This window comes from Taudactylus pleione, unplaced genomic scaffold, assembly GCF_031769625.1.
Source record: "Taudactylus pleione unplaced genomic scaffold, aTauple2 ptg000256l, whole genome shotgun sequence".
NCBI classification, from domain to species: Eukaryota; Metazoa; Chordata; class Amphibia; order Anura; family Myobatrachidae; genus Taudactylus; species Taudactylus pleione.
In genome coordinates this window covers 25,190,819-25,207,004 of record NW_028284658.1, presented here as the reverse complement: position 1 = coordinate 25,207,004, position 16,186 = coordinate 25,190,819, and the positions used below count along the sequence as shown (strand labels likewise).

The 16,186-nt window shown below is 44.2% G+C and overlaps 1 protein-coding gene and 1 pseudogene across 2 annotated transcripts in view; both read right to left on the bottom strand.

Moving 5' to 3' along the window:
* The window catches only part of EZH1 (enhancer of zeste 1 polycomb repressive complex 2 subunit), a 106,939-nt gene that overhangs the window by 76,869 nt on the left and 13,884 nt on the right, over positions 1–16,186 (bottom strand). For both annotated transcript variants that reach the window (XM_088480756.1, XM_088480755.1), the window contains exons 4-5: positions 9,253–9,381; positions 8,145–8,264 (exon numbers count right to left, since the gene is read on the bottom strand). In XM_088480756.1, coding sequence (XP_088336882.1) covers positions 8,145–8,264; positions 9,253–9,381 — 249 coding nt within the window. The remainder of the gene's footprint in view (positions 1–8,144; positions 8,265–9,252; positions 9,382–16,186) is intronic.
* Positions 2,724–5,816, bottom strand: LOC148515049 (uncharacterized; annotated as a pseudogene).

The window sequence follows — 16,186 nt, the reverse complement described above, 5'->3', positions numbered from 1 at the left end:
GGGGAAGAGCCATTTCATGTTGAATGCTTTTCAGAAGGTTTCAGCCTGGGACGCCTGTCCCGTCCTAACCGCCCGTCTCTTTGGTAGCCAGACTTGTACCTGTGAAGTAACCTTGTTGCGGAGCTCCTCGCATCCTATCAGAGACATGAAAAGACCAATACTGCCCTCATGGTTTCAGTACAGGCTTCACAGGAAGAAAAACACTCTTACCTACTGTAGCATCGATGATGGCATCAAGACCTGTACCAAAGAATGCAGATTTGGCAAAAGGTAAAGTTTCTAAAGCCTGCTTGTATTCCACATCTATCTCCCAGCATTTAAGTCAGAGAGTGCATCTGGTCACCACAGCCAATGCAGATATCTGGGATAAGACAACTACATTCATGTCCGCTTAGTCCCTTGAGGAGCAAGACGAGCAGCGGCCTCCTGGTTGCGAAGAGGCTTGAGGCAGTTTAACATGGCACTGGGAACACATGTAGCATGACCTCGACTGTCCCCCTGCAGCCCATTGACATGGAGGAACATTTATTTTCAGACATAATATAAGAAAAATTTAAGTGAAAATCTGCAGAACACACTTAGAAATAGATATGGGGCGTAGTTAATGTATAATATCTAGTTAGGTTCCTTTGAATGTGAACCATTGTAAATAGATATGGGAGTTGAGACGTTTTTGTAATTGTAATTATTCACCATGTTATTCTGTGTTTTTATGGATTATATTTTGAATGAGTATTTACTGTGATATGATTAATGTCTTGCAGACATTTGGAACAGTTTCTGTAACAATCCATTATGTAACCATTTTTATTGTATTGTAACAGCAAATTCTATTTGTTACATTGTATCACCTTTTGGTACTAACATGACGTATAAGAGCTATTGAATTAATCTGACACTAATGAGTTAAATAGGTGTTTTTAATAATTGTGCTGAATTGTTAGTATAAAAGATAGTCATGGTGATTTAAGGACACACCCACTGACGAAGTCCATTAGTGGGCATATGGATACACGATCATTCTTACTAACTGTCCAGTGTGAGGCTTGGAACACACGCTGATCCAGCGTGATTCCTGTTATGTGAGCGGCTAGCCACGGCTGAACATCTGAACTGAAAGGTCTGCTTGCAAAGTGAGATTACCGCACAGGGCACGGAGCACGGTTCCAGCTTGTGCACCTCCAGAGAGAGATCGATTATGGAGTGGAAGAGACGGATCTCGGTGTACTGGTAATGAGACAGACGGTTTATGCAGATTGTTTTTTACTTCCATGTAGGTGATTGTATGTTTTTTTATTATATAAAGGTCAACATAATTTTACAATTGTGCGCTCCTTATTGTTTTTTCCTAGAATACTTAAAAATAGGCTCTGTGAAGCCTGATTTTAAAGGCAGCTGCATTTTTGGTAATTTCCAGATGGACATATGGGACTGCAAATATTAATGTTTATGACACAAGTGAACACAGTGCACGACCATCATCTATTCGTGTGTGTGTGTGGTCTCAATGAGCGTACTTCATGGAACTGCTTAGTATAAAATTTCTTAGATGTTATTACTGTGTTGCGGAACATTGCTGTGTAATTATGTTAGTAGTCCTCATTAACATGTATTTTTGTGTTTTAACTTTTCTTTTACTCTCTTTTTGGCACTTTAGTTTTTTCACAGCGGTCAGGAGCTGGACTACCGTCTCAGGTTGCTACAGCAATCGCTGGAGGAAGAGGTTGAGACGTTGCAGTGACACGCCACACTCCCTCGGTCACGTGCACCCGACTCTGACGCTGCTCTCACACTTCTATCTTCGGTGGGGATATAAGTTGTGACTGTGTTATTGTACTTTTCATTATGTCTTTCTGATGACGTGGCATTTAAGCCCAGAAACGTTGCAGTAAATTATGCCTATTTATAAAAATTCCTGCAGTGCCGTGTTGTGGTGTGCCACTTTATGGCAGTTCACTAGATTATTATATATATATATATATATATATATATATATATATAAATAAAATATTATTATAGAATCTCCACAAGGCGGCACTCCGTGTAAAAAACGACCAAATGTGACAAGATGCTGTCTGCAACGTTTCAGCGCCTTTTATTAGCGCTTTTTTCAAGCATAAAATACATACAAACATGTTACACTTACCAAACATATATAGAGCAGTTAGATACCATGCTGCACCGCGACATCACTTCCTGGCTGCAACCCGGAAGTCCACAGAGCCAGTAGTGACGTCACATCCTCCCATTCAACGGTTACCATGGTAATCACCATGGTTACCAAATAACACAAATACAATGTGACCAAAAACACATGACATATAATTAAAAACAGTCTATCATGCTCACTGGCCTCTAGATCAAACTAATCAGTGTAATAAACACAATGTGTAGCAAACAGATAGAATGTAATAATACGGCTGTGGACAATATAATATGAGTTTTAGCTATTACGAACATCGTGAACAGATAAATAACTGAACATACAAATTTCAACTCAAATAAGCACAAATCTATTATGCACGATCATAAAATGTCGCAATAACTATACTGCACACACCACAACGTGCTAAACGCTATAATGGTCATAACATATCAGACAGATACATGAATATTACATAAATCGCAAGGAGTTGACACCTACATTACTTACAAATAGCCAAGCGTAATCAGAATATAAACATATGCATAACAACCAACCTGCATAATAAAAAATGTAATAATCAAACAAAACACTGGATCCCCAGAGTTTCATTTAAGCCTCGGGGGGAAAGTGTGTCTAACCTCATGATCCATTGAGACTCACACTGAAGTAATTTGCGCCCATGGTCCCCACCTCTAACGAGAGGGGGAACGTGGTCAATGATTTTATAGCGAAGTGTTGAAAGATTATGTGACGCCATGGCGAAGTGTCTTGCCACTGGCTGCTCGCTGGAACCTGAAGCAAGAGCTGCCCGAATAGCAGATCGATGTTGGGCCATTCTCTCCTTTAAAGTACACTCGGTCTTGCCCACATACATCTTAGAGCAAGGGCACGTTATGACATAAACTATAAATTTAGTTGAACATGTCAAATGATGTCTTATATTATACTTAGTGCCCAAATATGGATGGAAAAAAAACGATCCTGTTTGAAGGCAGCGACACGTAATACAATTGGGACATCTATAACAGCCTACTTTCGGGACACCCATAAAGGATTTATTTAGCTGAGATTTACCCAATAAAGACACATCGTTTCGCACCAAATGGTCCCTCAGATTCTTACCAAGTCCGATAACAAGACATGAATTTTTTGTTGTATAATGTTTTAAGATCGTTATCTGATGTTAATATAGGCCATAAAGATTTTGCTTGTTTGTTAATAACAGTACTGGCATGATTGTATTTATTGATCCACAGGTGTCTATCGACACTGCGATCCTTCTTACTATTGTCTCGAATCAGCAATTTATCCATAGGAACAGCTAATGCCTTTTCTTTTGCACGATCTAAATTAATTTTATGGTATCCTCTTTGAATGAATTTATCATACATGGTATCGAACTGTTGCAGTGCTTCAGCCCTGTCAGATGATATTCTTAAAGCTCTCAAGAATTGTGAAAAAGGCAATGCGTTTTTCAGTGGGACAGGATGAGCACTACTCGCCAACAAAATATTATTCCTATCGGTGGGCTTAGAAAACAATGAGGGCACTAAACGTCCATCTCTTTTAGTTATGGTGACGTCCAAAAAATTGACCTTGTACAAATCAGTAGAATATGTGAATTTAACCGGACTGGTCGAACTGTTGTGTTGTTCAATTAAAGCCACAAACGCCTGTTGGGACCCTCGCCACACAATGAATAAATCATCGATATAGCAAAAATAAGCTATGATATTGTTAGCAACATAAGGATTTCTGAAGAATATATCATGTTCGACAGTAAACATAAATGCGTTCGCATACGATGGGGCCACATTGGACCCCATCGCACAGCCAGAGACCTGTACAAAATACTGCCCATCGAACATAAAATAGTTGCGGGTCAAAACTAACTCCAGCATCTGTAAAAACAAATCTACAGGGGGTCCTTTGTACAATTGATTGTTAGTAATCAACATTTCAGTAGCTCGTAAGCCCAGTGCATGAGGAATACATGTATATAGATTACAAACATCCACTGAACATAAAACAATCGATCGGCAAATTAGGCAAGGACTTCAAAGATGACAATAAATGGTTGGTATCTTTTAGATAGGTCGGTCTAGCCTGTACACATGGTTGAAGGAGGGCGTCTAAATAGGTTGAAATGGTCTGATATAATGAGCCACGGGCAGCTATGATAGGACGGCCCGGTGGCTTTACCGGGTCCTTATGTAATTTGGGGATCAAATAAAAAAGGGGCCTAATCGGAAACTTCACCTCTAAGGCTTTCTTAATGGATGAAGAAATAAAGCCTTGCGTACAAGATAATGCCAGTAAGCTATCAATTTCTTTCTTAAAATCGCATGTAGGATCTTGCGGTAGCTTCCTATAGGTACTAACATCACTTAGTTGTCTAAATGCCTCTTTTTTATAATCACACAAATTTAGGACCACAATCGCACCTCCTTTATCCGCTTGGCGGAACACAACATCATCATATTTCGATAACTGTTTTAGAGCTAATTGCTCAACTTTATTTAAATGACTAAACTTAGGTTGTGAAACCTTAGGATTATCGCATACTGATTGGTCTAAAAGTCGAGAAAATGTCTTTAAAGACGCATTGGTATTAACGGGATCAAATGCAGATCTTTCCTGTAGTTTTGCAAGTTGTGGAGGTATATCTGATTCCTGAATAGAACTGTTAGCAAAATGTTCTTTGATTTTAATACTCCTGTTTAACATGTATAGTTCCTTTTTCCACTGGATTTTATCAAATAGGACTGTGGGTACAAAGGAAAGTCCTTTACTTAATACTGAGAGTTCACACTCCGAAAATGATCTGTCGGACAAATTGAAGACTAGATCCTCCGTCCGCTTGGAGGCCTTCCTCTCCCTTTGATTCTGCTTGCCTCTGCGGGTACGATGGGGCCTAAATCTAAAAAACGAGCTTGTGTACGTTTGCCTGTGTTAGTGGAGCCACTCGGTCTAGAAGATACATTACTCATGGCCTCTGCCTCACTCTCAGTGGTGCCAGTATCCTCTGATGTGTCCAACCGTGACCTATTGATGGTGCGTCGGAACAATGGACGTGTGTATATACATATACACACACATACACATACATATACACACACACACACACACATAACAGACAGCAGTAGCATAGCTGTGAGGCAGACTACTGCCACAGACTCCCAACCAGAAATCAAGCCCTGCTTAGGCAGACGGCTGCTGCAGAGGGCATGGCTAAAAACCGTAGTGCTTACAGCCAGCCCAAGGCAGAGAGGAGCTGCTGTACTAGGCAAGACAGCTCCTCCAGCAGGGGTTGAATTATTACAGCACCACAATGGACGCAGATCCCAACCATGGGGTGGAACAATCAACAAGTAAAGTCACTCCCCAATCTGGCCCCAGGTGCTGCGTGTCTTGAGGAGCAGGACAGGCAGCAGAGGGAAGGACCGCAGCAAGCCCCATCTCTATAAAAGCGAGAGAGACAGGTCTGCCGCTGTGCTAGCAGCGGTCCTAGCAACACCTCTAGGTTACTCCCGGCCACTCACAGATCCTTGGCCTGGGACCTCCTTTATAGGGAGCAACGGAGCCCAAGGGCAGGTGTGGCGTGGCGCAGCGCAGAGAAGTGCTCCTACCTGCCCCCAGCAGAGTTCACACAGAAATTTGCATAAGCCATGCATGAACATTGCTGCTATACATATTAAGAAATTATTTGGAAAATAATAATGAATAAAAAAAAACCTTACAGCCCTTCAGAATAAAAAATGCCCTCTCCTTGGGGACAAAAAATAAATCTAAAGGCACTATAGGATGTAGAGGGGGAGGAGGCAGCCTACAAGTAATTGTGCCTGCTCCTTGAACAGTGCCCTCTACACCCCATGGGTTCCAATGTCTCCCAGATAGGAAGACAGAAAATATATATTTTTTCTCTTGTCAAATGAAGGACACAGACATTTGGGTTAATCACCACCCACAAAAAGTTAGAGAAATTTCAAAAAGAAAGTAGGTCTGTAGCATCCTATTTATGCCCTAAACTAGGTGTCCAGTAGAAAGAGTTAAGAAAAATCTCTCGGGTTCTGTAAAAATTTGGACAACCTTCAGGAAGACGCATCACCTTGTGCAACAACCTATAGGCAATGCATATGACCTGGAGACAGAGGACTTTGAAGAGCTCCCTCAGAACAATTTCTACAAATGATACAGAGGCCCAACTGAAGAAAGTATTGTAATAATTTAGGTACAACTGAGAGACTAGGTGGTGGATCAAAGCAAGTCAACCCCTGAAGGTAAAATCATAATATGGTGGAAACCAGCAGCCTCGTGTACAGACGGGACAGTGCAGAGATCTGCACTTTCAGAGTCTCACGGAATTGGTATGCATGACCGCCGAACCTCAGCCCGGCAGATGAAATCCCGACGCCGAAAGGCCTGCAGATGAAGATCACGACTAAGGTAAGTAACTACCCTAACCCTCCTCTTCCCCCCCCCCCAACCCTCCCTTAGGTGTGCCTAACCTTCCCCCCTAGTGCCTAACCCTAACCTCCCCCAGGAGTGTCTAAACCTATCCCCGCACCCTAAATCTAACCCTCCCGGGGGGGTGCCTAATCCCAACCTCCCCCTGGGGGTGCCTGACCCTAGCCCCCCTTCCCCTAGCCTAACCATAGCCCTCCCGGGGAGGGGGGCCTAACCTTAAGTCCTCCCGGGAGACCCTAAACCTAACCCTCCCCCATTCTGCGGCTATCTGCTCCCGACGTCCGGCTTACCTATGATCGGTTTGCCGGGCACCGGGATTTCGGCGTGGGGCTAATGATAGGCTTCGCTATTGAGACGCCTATCATTAATCCCATTCCAGGATTTCAGTGTCGGGAAGCCGGCGTCGTCATTTCGACAGTCGGCTTCCTAACTACATCCCGAGTCTCACAATACGTCCATTTCTATGACCCTAGCACATGCTCTAGGGTTGCACCTGGGGGAAGACTTGTAACACAGAGAAGCATAGAGATCTGGAGAGAAGATTCTGCAAACATCCAATAAGAAGCAACTAGCTAGTGTGGTTAATCATTATCAATATTGTGCTACATTACACCAGAACCACAACAGATGTATCTCCTGGCAGGTGTATGTGCATCTGTGTCCACCTACATCAGCTGCAATTATGTGTTCATGCCCTTATGGAACACTACCAGCACTTGCCTGCCACATTTGCCCATAACCAATCGTAAGGAATCACAAGTGTAAGACGAGTCCAAAGCTACTTATGATCGTATGTGTCTGCAAACTTTATACAACTGTACATAAGACCCTTTAAATCTATTGTGGGATACTCCTGGGAGTCAACTGATGCCAAGAAATGGGTAATTACACTTAGCTATGAATCAAGGGCTAAAACATCTAGAGATCAATCAAGTTATAGAAAGTTTCACATGTATAATTGTTAATGTTACTTAATTTGACTAACAGAAAAATCTGTCACAAGGAAGGAACAAAGAAGAGGACAAGGTGCACTAATTGGCAAATGTGTAATGATTAAAACATACTTTAACAGTTTATTCATACAAAATAATAATACTGATTAACAGTTTATTCATACAAAATAATAATACTGATTATTTTATTAATACATTAAAAGTTATGAATCAATTATTACCCATTTACTGATTAGTATACCAGATTGTCACCCATGTTCATTTATTTTAATTCCATTTGTATATATGATAGCACCTCTCTCAGCAATCCAAAGAAATGTTCATGTATAATGAATGCGACATTATCGGTATAACACCTGTTCCGTGACTCCCCATCTCTCCAGCAAATTTGCTGTCACATGCAGCACCGTATATTTAGATTTCATATATACAGGAGTGCAGTTCCACAATGATTGCCTTGTGATTGTCTGTGGTCAATATAACAACAGGTGCTCAGACCCTAGTCAAACACATCTAAATAAAACAATAATATAGGTCATTCATGTGTATACATTATAATGATATGTAAAAGTACGCACCATGAAGTTTTGTTGCAGTGGAGACCAAGAGTACATGATGGGAACAAGTGCCACAGTGTTCAGGGACCTTGTGTATATAGTTTGGACAGCAAAACCAGGAAAGATACTTTCTACAGTACACTGTAGAGAGAAATTTCAGAATTAAACTTACATCAAGTGCTATGTACATGGTGCTGTGAATTGACAGTAACCAGACTGTATTGTTATTTGCCATAAACTTGAAATAAGGTAAGCAAAAACAAAAAATCATTGCTGCAGACAACTGGCTAGATTTGCTAAGCAATGGGTTTGACTAAGAAATAAAAAAATGGCAATAATATTAATGGCAAAACACACCAGATTCTGCATTTATCATTACTGTCATTTTAAATTTCGGCATCTAACCTGCCGAAAATCTGTGGATTGCAAAAGCTGCTGCTTAGTAAATCTAGCCAATTACAGAAGTGTCCTTACACATCTTTGCTACAGTCGCACTAAAAGCCTCTCTTTGGAGCGCCAGGTCCCGCAAGACTCTACTAGCTCCAGTTGTCTTTTTTTAAATCTTTTTGGCCGAAAATGCGCCTAGGAATGCACCAGCAGAGTGTGCTGATTAATTTGATATTCAACACTTGTAAATATGTGTGTGATTGAGTCTCTGAATCTGTATACAAGTGTTACATATAAAATGAATCGGCACAAACTGCTAGAGCGTCCTAATAGCATCACACTGCAACATAGACACATTTCCAGCAAAACAAGTAGCCCGAAGCTAGCAGAGTAGCATGGGCCCTGATGACTCACTCACGCCAGGCAAGTTGCGCTGCGTGGTGTATGGAGTCTAGATGTATGAGGACACATCTGTATATCCAATTTTGCTCCAATTCTGCATAATATTCAGTTATAAAACATCATCATTGCTACAGAACAATGGCTTTAAGATGAATATTGCCATTAACTGACTACATGCCAAATTTCTGACAACCTCCCCACAAATACAGTCAAGTAATCCTACGTATTACTGCAATACAGGTTACCCTTGAACAATCACATGTAGCTATGACCTAAAAATTGTAAATAAATGAGAGAGTCACCCCTCCAAGACACATGCATAGCACTGGTGTGAGTTTACCTTCTTTATGAATGGGTGTGCATTTGCAGGATTCATCACCTGAATTGGCTGCACTCTTTGTTTCTCCCAGTCTTCATTTAACAGGTTAGTTCTTTCCTGGGCTTTTGCCAAATTCTCCACATATAAAGTCTGCAGAGTTGAAAATAAAAATAGGACATTAGGTCACACGGAAGAAAAAGTCTTAAAATCCACCATGGAAAAGGATCACGAAAAGGAAAGTTATGGTAAAACTTACCTTGGTTAACTCTCTTTCTTCGAAGTCCATAGGTTCCACAGGGGGACATTGGGGTGTAGGTGGGACCTGGAGGACCAGACACCAACAGCATAGCTTTTCAATCGTAGGATGCTCCAGTCCTTCCCCCTATACCCCGCCCACAGCCTGTAGGAACTTCAGTTTTGTTAACAAATCCAAGGCAGGAGCAGGATAGGAGAGAAGGAAGACTGGTACACTGAGGAATCACATTCTCACACAGAAGAAAATAAGTGACCAGGAGAAGAAAACTCATAGAAGCTAGGAGCGTCAGGGCGGGTGCTCTGTGGACCTTATGGACTTCAAAGAGAGTTAACAAAAGGTAAGTTTTACCATAACACTCCTTTTCTTGTTCAGGGTCCATAGGGCTCCAAAGGAAGACATTGGGGATGTTCCAAAGCAGTTGTTGAAGGGCAGGAATGCTTCTGAGCTGATAGGACAACCCTACGCCCGAAGAAAGCATCCTGAGAGGCAAATGTATCAAAAGGCATAAAACCTAAGAAAGTTGTGGACAGAAGACCAGGTGGCCACCTTGCATAGCTGTTCAACTGAGGCTTCACATCAGGCTGCCCACGAGGGACCCACAGAGCAAGTGGAATGAGCAGTGACTGTAGTCGGTACAGGAAGGCCCATCTGCGTGATAGCCTGTGAGATAGTCATGCGAATCTATCTGGCCAGAGGGCCTGATTCAGACCCGCTCGCGAGCGCTGTGCACATGCGCGAGACCCGGATAGCAAACGGGCAAACCGTCGCTCCGGGTCTCGTACCAAAGGGGGCATGCTGTCGATGTTGAGTGACAGCACGCCCCCTTTGGTGGGCGTGGCTGCCCAGACGGAGGCGTTCCCATGGGAACGCCTACTGTCTGGGGCTGGCCCCATTGACATCACAAGTGATGTCAGTGGGAGTGCTTTCAGCTCTGTTTGAGCCAAAAGCACTCCAGGGCTTGCGGCCATGAGACCCTACCACAAGGGTATCGTCGCAAGCCCGATGGTCGCGATGGTCTTGACCTTCGCGACCATCTTCCTGGCCGCTCGCTATAGCTGTGGGTGGTCACCCAAAGCTATTCGAGCGGCCATGAGGCCGCTCTAAAAATAAAGGAGGACGGCCCTGATTCAGAGCGAGCGCTCTGTCAGAGCGTCCGGCCCTGAATCAGGGCTAAAGTCTGTTTGTTAGCGGACCATCCCATTTTTGTGGAATCCATATAGGACAAAGAGGGAGTACGATTTCCAGATGGAAGCAGTACGGTCCACATAGATCTTTAGAGCACGGACCACATCCAAAGAGGCCTCACGTGCCGAGAGGTCTGGTGAATTAAAGGCCGGAACCACAATTTCCTCATTCAGGTGGAAGCGAGAAACCACCTTGGGAAGGAAGCCTGGGCGTGTTCGAAGAACAGCCCTGTCCTAATGAAATATCAAAAAGGGGGAACGACATGATAGTGCCCCTAAATCCAATACCCTACGGGCAGATGCTATAGCCAGAAGAAACAGAGTCTTCGCAGTGAGCCATTTCACATCCACTGATTCCAAGGGTTCAAATGGAGGTTCCCGAAGTGCTTGGAACACCACTGACAAATCCCATGGAGCCACAGGAGGGACAAAGGGAGGTTGTATCCGTAGAACACCCTGCATGAAAGTTTGAACATCCAGTATAGGAGCAATTCTGCGCTGAAACCAGATAGACAAAGCGGAGACCTGCACGTTAAGAGATGCTAGGCGGAGGCCTAGATCCAATCCAGCTTGAAGAAAGGCAAGAATTCTAGAAACCTTAAAGACCTGAGGGTCATAGTTTCTTGGAGCACACCATTGGAAATATGTATGCCATATTCTGTGGTAAATCCTGGCGGAGGCTGGTTTACGTGCTTTTAGCATGGTCTGGAGCACAGAGCTGGAAAAACCCTTAGCCGTTAGGAGGGATGTCTCAAGAGCCAAGCCGTTAAAGACAGACGGGCTAGGTCCGGATGTAGACATGGACCCTGAGACAACAGGTCTACCTGTAGAGGAAGCTGAAGAGGAACGTCTATAGAGAGCCTTTGAAGATTGGAATACCAGTGACATCTGGGCCAGGCCAGAGTTATTAACATGACTGTGCCTCCATCCTGCCTGAACTTTCGAAGCACTCGAGGAAGCAGGGATATTGGAGGGAAGAGATATGCCAAATGGAAGTTCCATTTCACCGACAATGCGTCTATGAAGGCCGCATCAGGGTCCTTTGTTCTGGCTCCATAACTTGGAATGGTGTTGTTGTGTCTGGAAGCCATGAGATCCACCTCCAGAAGACTCCATTTGTCCACTAGAAGCTGAAAGACTTCTGGATGTAGAGACCATTCTCCTGCATGCACGTCACGACCGCTGTGGAAATCCGCCTCCCTACTGAGAATCCCGGGATGAACACTGCGGAGATGGCTGGGAGATTGCGTTTGGCCCAGGTGAGAATGCGTGACACTTCTGTCATTGCTGACTGACTTCGAGTGCTCCCTTGGTGACTAAGGAAGGCCACAGCCGTGGCGTTGTCAGACTGTACTTATACTGGCCTGTTTTTCAGAATATTCTGAGCCAGAGTGAGAGCTCTGTAGATGGCTCAAAGTTCCAGGATGTTGATTGGCAACACTCCCTGGAATGGGGACCATCAGCCCTGGAAGGAGTGCTGGCCGGTTGCTGCGCCCCATCCTCGGAGGCTTGCGTCCGTGGTGAGGAGAACCCAGTCCGGGATCCAAAAGGGATGACCCTGGTACAAATGGGAAGTCTGTAGCCACCAAGCTAGGGACAGGTGAACCTCTGGGGAGGAGGGGAGGGTTATTGTCTGGGATTTGAGCAGATGGGACAGCCCGTTCCACCAGGAGAAGACCAGGTGTTGGAGGGGCCTGGAGTGAAACTGGGTGAACTCCACCATGTTGAAGGTGTAGACACCATTGATCCCAAGGCCTGCATTGCAGAGTGAATGGGCACTCTACGATTGTGAAGCAGTCTGCGTAGTCTTTGGTGTAGTGCTGAAACTTTGTCCGCCGTCAGGAAGATTCTCTGAACTTGAGAGTCCAGGAGGGCTCCCAAATGTAACATCCTTTGAGAGGGTGTCAGGGAAGACTTTTTCCAGTTGATCAGCCAACCGTGCATTTGTAGAAAGGCAATGGTTACCTGCAGATGGCTGTGAAGAGTCTCTGTACGGGAGCAGTCTGATCCCTTGACGACGAAGAGAGGCCGCCATAACTGTCATGATCTTGGTAAAGATCCGAGGGGCTGTTGAGAGGCCAAACAGCAGAGCCTGGAATTGGTAATGTTGCTACAGTGTAGCAAACCAGATATATTATTGATGAGAAGGCACTATAGGTACATGTAGGTAAGCGTCCTTATTGTCTAGGGATACCATAAAATCTCCAGGCTCCATAGCTAGGATAATAGAACTGAGAGTTTCCATACGAAACCTGGGCACCCTAATAAACTTGTCCAGAGACTTGAGGTTGATGATAGGCTGATGAGACCCATTGGGTTTCTGAACTAAGAAAAGGGTACAATGATAGCCCTTGCCCCATTGTGAGGAGGGGACCTTAATTACTCCTGACTCCAGTAACGACTGAATGGATTTTGAAGCAGCAGGGCCTTGGTTGAGTCAGATGGTGGTCCTGTGCAAAAGAACTGTTGGGGGGGGTTCACCTCAGGAAGGAGAGGGCGTATCCATGGGAGACCACTTCTCTTAACCAGGCATCTTACGTGGTTTGATGCCAAACTTGGGCGAATTGAAGAAGTCGGCCTCCCACCCTGGAAGCCCCCAGGGAGACGCCCACCCCATCAGGCTGCAGGCCTGCCCTCAGACTTGGCAGGTGGACGTCTAGTAGCCCAGGCTTGTTTGGCCCTAGGCTTGGAGGCCTTGGCCGATGTCCGTTGCCGTGAAATGAACTGACCCTTGGCTTTGCCTTGAGGGTGAAAGGACCGAAAGTATGTGATGTTTTCGGTTTTGTATTATATGCAAAGGGCAGGAACGCCGTCTTATTAGTCGCCAAAGTAGTCACAATTTTATCCAATTCTGGACCAAATAGGATGTCTCCTGCATAAGGCAGACTCTAGAGCCAGTTTTGATTCGGAATCTGCTTTCCAGGAACATAGCCAGGCATTAATTAACCAGATGTGTTACATGAGAATCCACCGCTGGGGGAACTTCCCATTTAGTACAATCAGTAGCTGGAAACGGGTAAAAGGAACTGAACAGTTTTGGAATTTAAACCTTTTACCGTGGATATTCCAAGCTTCAATCATTTGATCAGATAGATGGTCAGAGTGAGGAAACTTTGATAAAGCAACTTTTTGTCGCTTAAAAAGTGCATGTTTTTTCTTAGGAGTGGGTTCATCCTCTTCTAATTGTAGAATAGTTTTAGCAGTTCTCACAAGAGCAGGTATATTTAGTTTAGAGGGTGGCTCCTCTTCTTCTGTGACGGAGTCAGAGTGAGAGAGATCTGCGTCCTCTACCTCCCCAGATGATATTTCACAATCAGATAACTGTGTGGATTGGGAAGATATCATAGTACCTTTAGTAGGCTTAGAGCTGTATTCAATTTGAGCGGACCCGAGATACTTTTCCGCCTCCCGGACTTTTCAACTACTTTGCAGGCGGAAAAGTAACGCGCGCGTGCCCGCATATCCCCGTATTCAATTTGAAAGTATGTGAAAAAGGGACCCGGCGAAACTTAAACAAGCGGAAAGTCATATCAGATTTGGGGAAATCAGCCTGACACCCCCCAAAAGATGCTCTGACATGGGGTTTAGCTATGGTAACCCTCGATTTGGCTTGCTGAAGGTATTTGGTGTTTTTAAATGGGCTCAATAGCTGCTAAATAGCGTTTTCTAGAAGTGGTGAAGTATAGTATTTAGGAGGCCGGCGCCCCTGGCAAATGCCGTCCTGGCAAATAGGAAGATACACCCCTGGGGAACATGGAGCACGAGGGGACATAGGAAGCATGTGGCTGGACTGGAGGAGGGGACCATACAGTGATATATGAGTGGAATAACACAGCTCTCAGCTCACAATGATATGTGGCGTTATTATTATATAGGGGAGAGGGGACCTTACAGTGATATACGAGGGGGAATAACAGCTTTGTTTTTGTCTTGCGGCCCACACACTCTTAGACCTTGAATATTCGGCCCGGTTGGGATTTTGAGTTTGACATGCCTGACCTAGAACTTTCAAAATAATCTGCCTACAGAAGACTCATAGACAGCAAAATCATGCGATTCTTTTCTGCTATAAAATAACTCGCCAAATTATCAAGGCAATTTATATATTTATATGCACCCCGTTCACTGGATCATGTTCTCTTGCTATGCCCCACATTCCGCAGCCAGAGGAACCTCTCTCTGCATAGATCTATTAGAGCAGCCAGCTTGTGAGTTGATCCAATTGCCTTCAAAACAATACATAATGAGGTGACGACATGAGTTTTCATTGTTATTGACTAATTCAGAAAGAAATGTAGTAAAGTAGTTGAGTGAAGTAAATTGTGCTTACGTATCTTCCTTAGGTTCAGTTATGTGGTGGGGGACAGATTTGTACTTCTGTTTGTCCACATATTTACATTACATTTACCATAAATAATTTGATTTGGTGCTGGACCACCAACCTGAGGCACTCCTGCAAGTGTCCCGAGGCACCCCAGGGTGCCATGGCACACAGTTTGGGAACCACTGCACTAGACCGTTTTTTTAGCAATTTGCCTGGTTCCGACAGATCGGAAACAACAAATCCTCAAACTCGTCTAGTAAGTATCTACTATGTCGGCCAGTGCACACTACCGATGTTGGTCGGGGGAGTCGCCCGTCGGATACCTGGGTAGTAGTGTGTACCCAGCTTTAGTTCAACACATTTAAGATTAAACATTAAAAGCTTATGCTGGGAATACACTGCCAGATAAAATGCCCATCAGACAGACAGACATTTTATCTGGCAGCCTAACACTCTATACACATCATGGGCATACACTGTGAGATATCTCAAAGTGTATTAGCCCCAATATCGGCGCTCCGCCCCCGGGGAGGAGACATTTCGCTGTTCCTTCCCTGGGTGGGAAGGAATAGGGGAAATGTCTGTCGGTTGGCCGCGACTGGGCATACACTGCCCGATGCGGCCGACATGTAACTTACAATTTATTGCATTGCACAGGTATGCTACAGGATCCGCCATGCACGACCAATCGATATTTTAGCATCGGTCGACCACACACAATGCAATTATTGGGGCAATCCACCGATAACGCGGATCGGTCCGATAATTGTATAGTGTATGCATGGAGTTAGTGTAGAACTTGCAGGAATTTGAGGACCTGTAATGCGGGCTGCAAGCCTAAATGTTTTGATCAAAATATGTTCTCATACTTTCAGTTTGCTAGATATATACAGATTTACAAACAAAAATAAGTGCTAACAACACCAGTCTTCCTGTTTAGCTTCCATACAGGGCATTTATATTGCATTACAGCTGGTACCATGTATAATATGGTATCTACAGAACACAGGGTTATTTCTTATAAACAGTCCAATATATGAGAAGCTCAAACCTTCAAGTATAGGACTGGAAACAGTTACTATATACACCCGGGCATAAGAATATCGCTCAGTGCGGGCAGTGTGTGACCAGACTACCTTGCTGCCATCAGTGGTATTTCTGTATACTATCGTTTCGGAGGGACATCCGCAG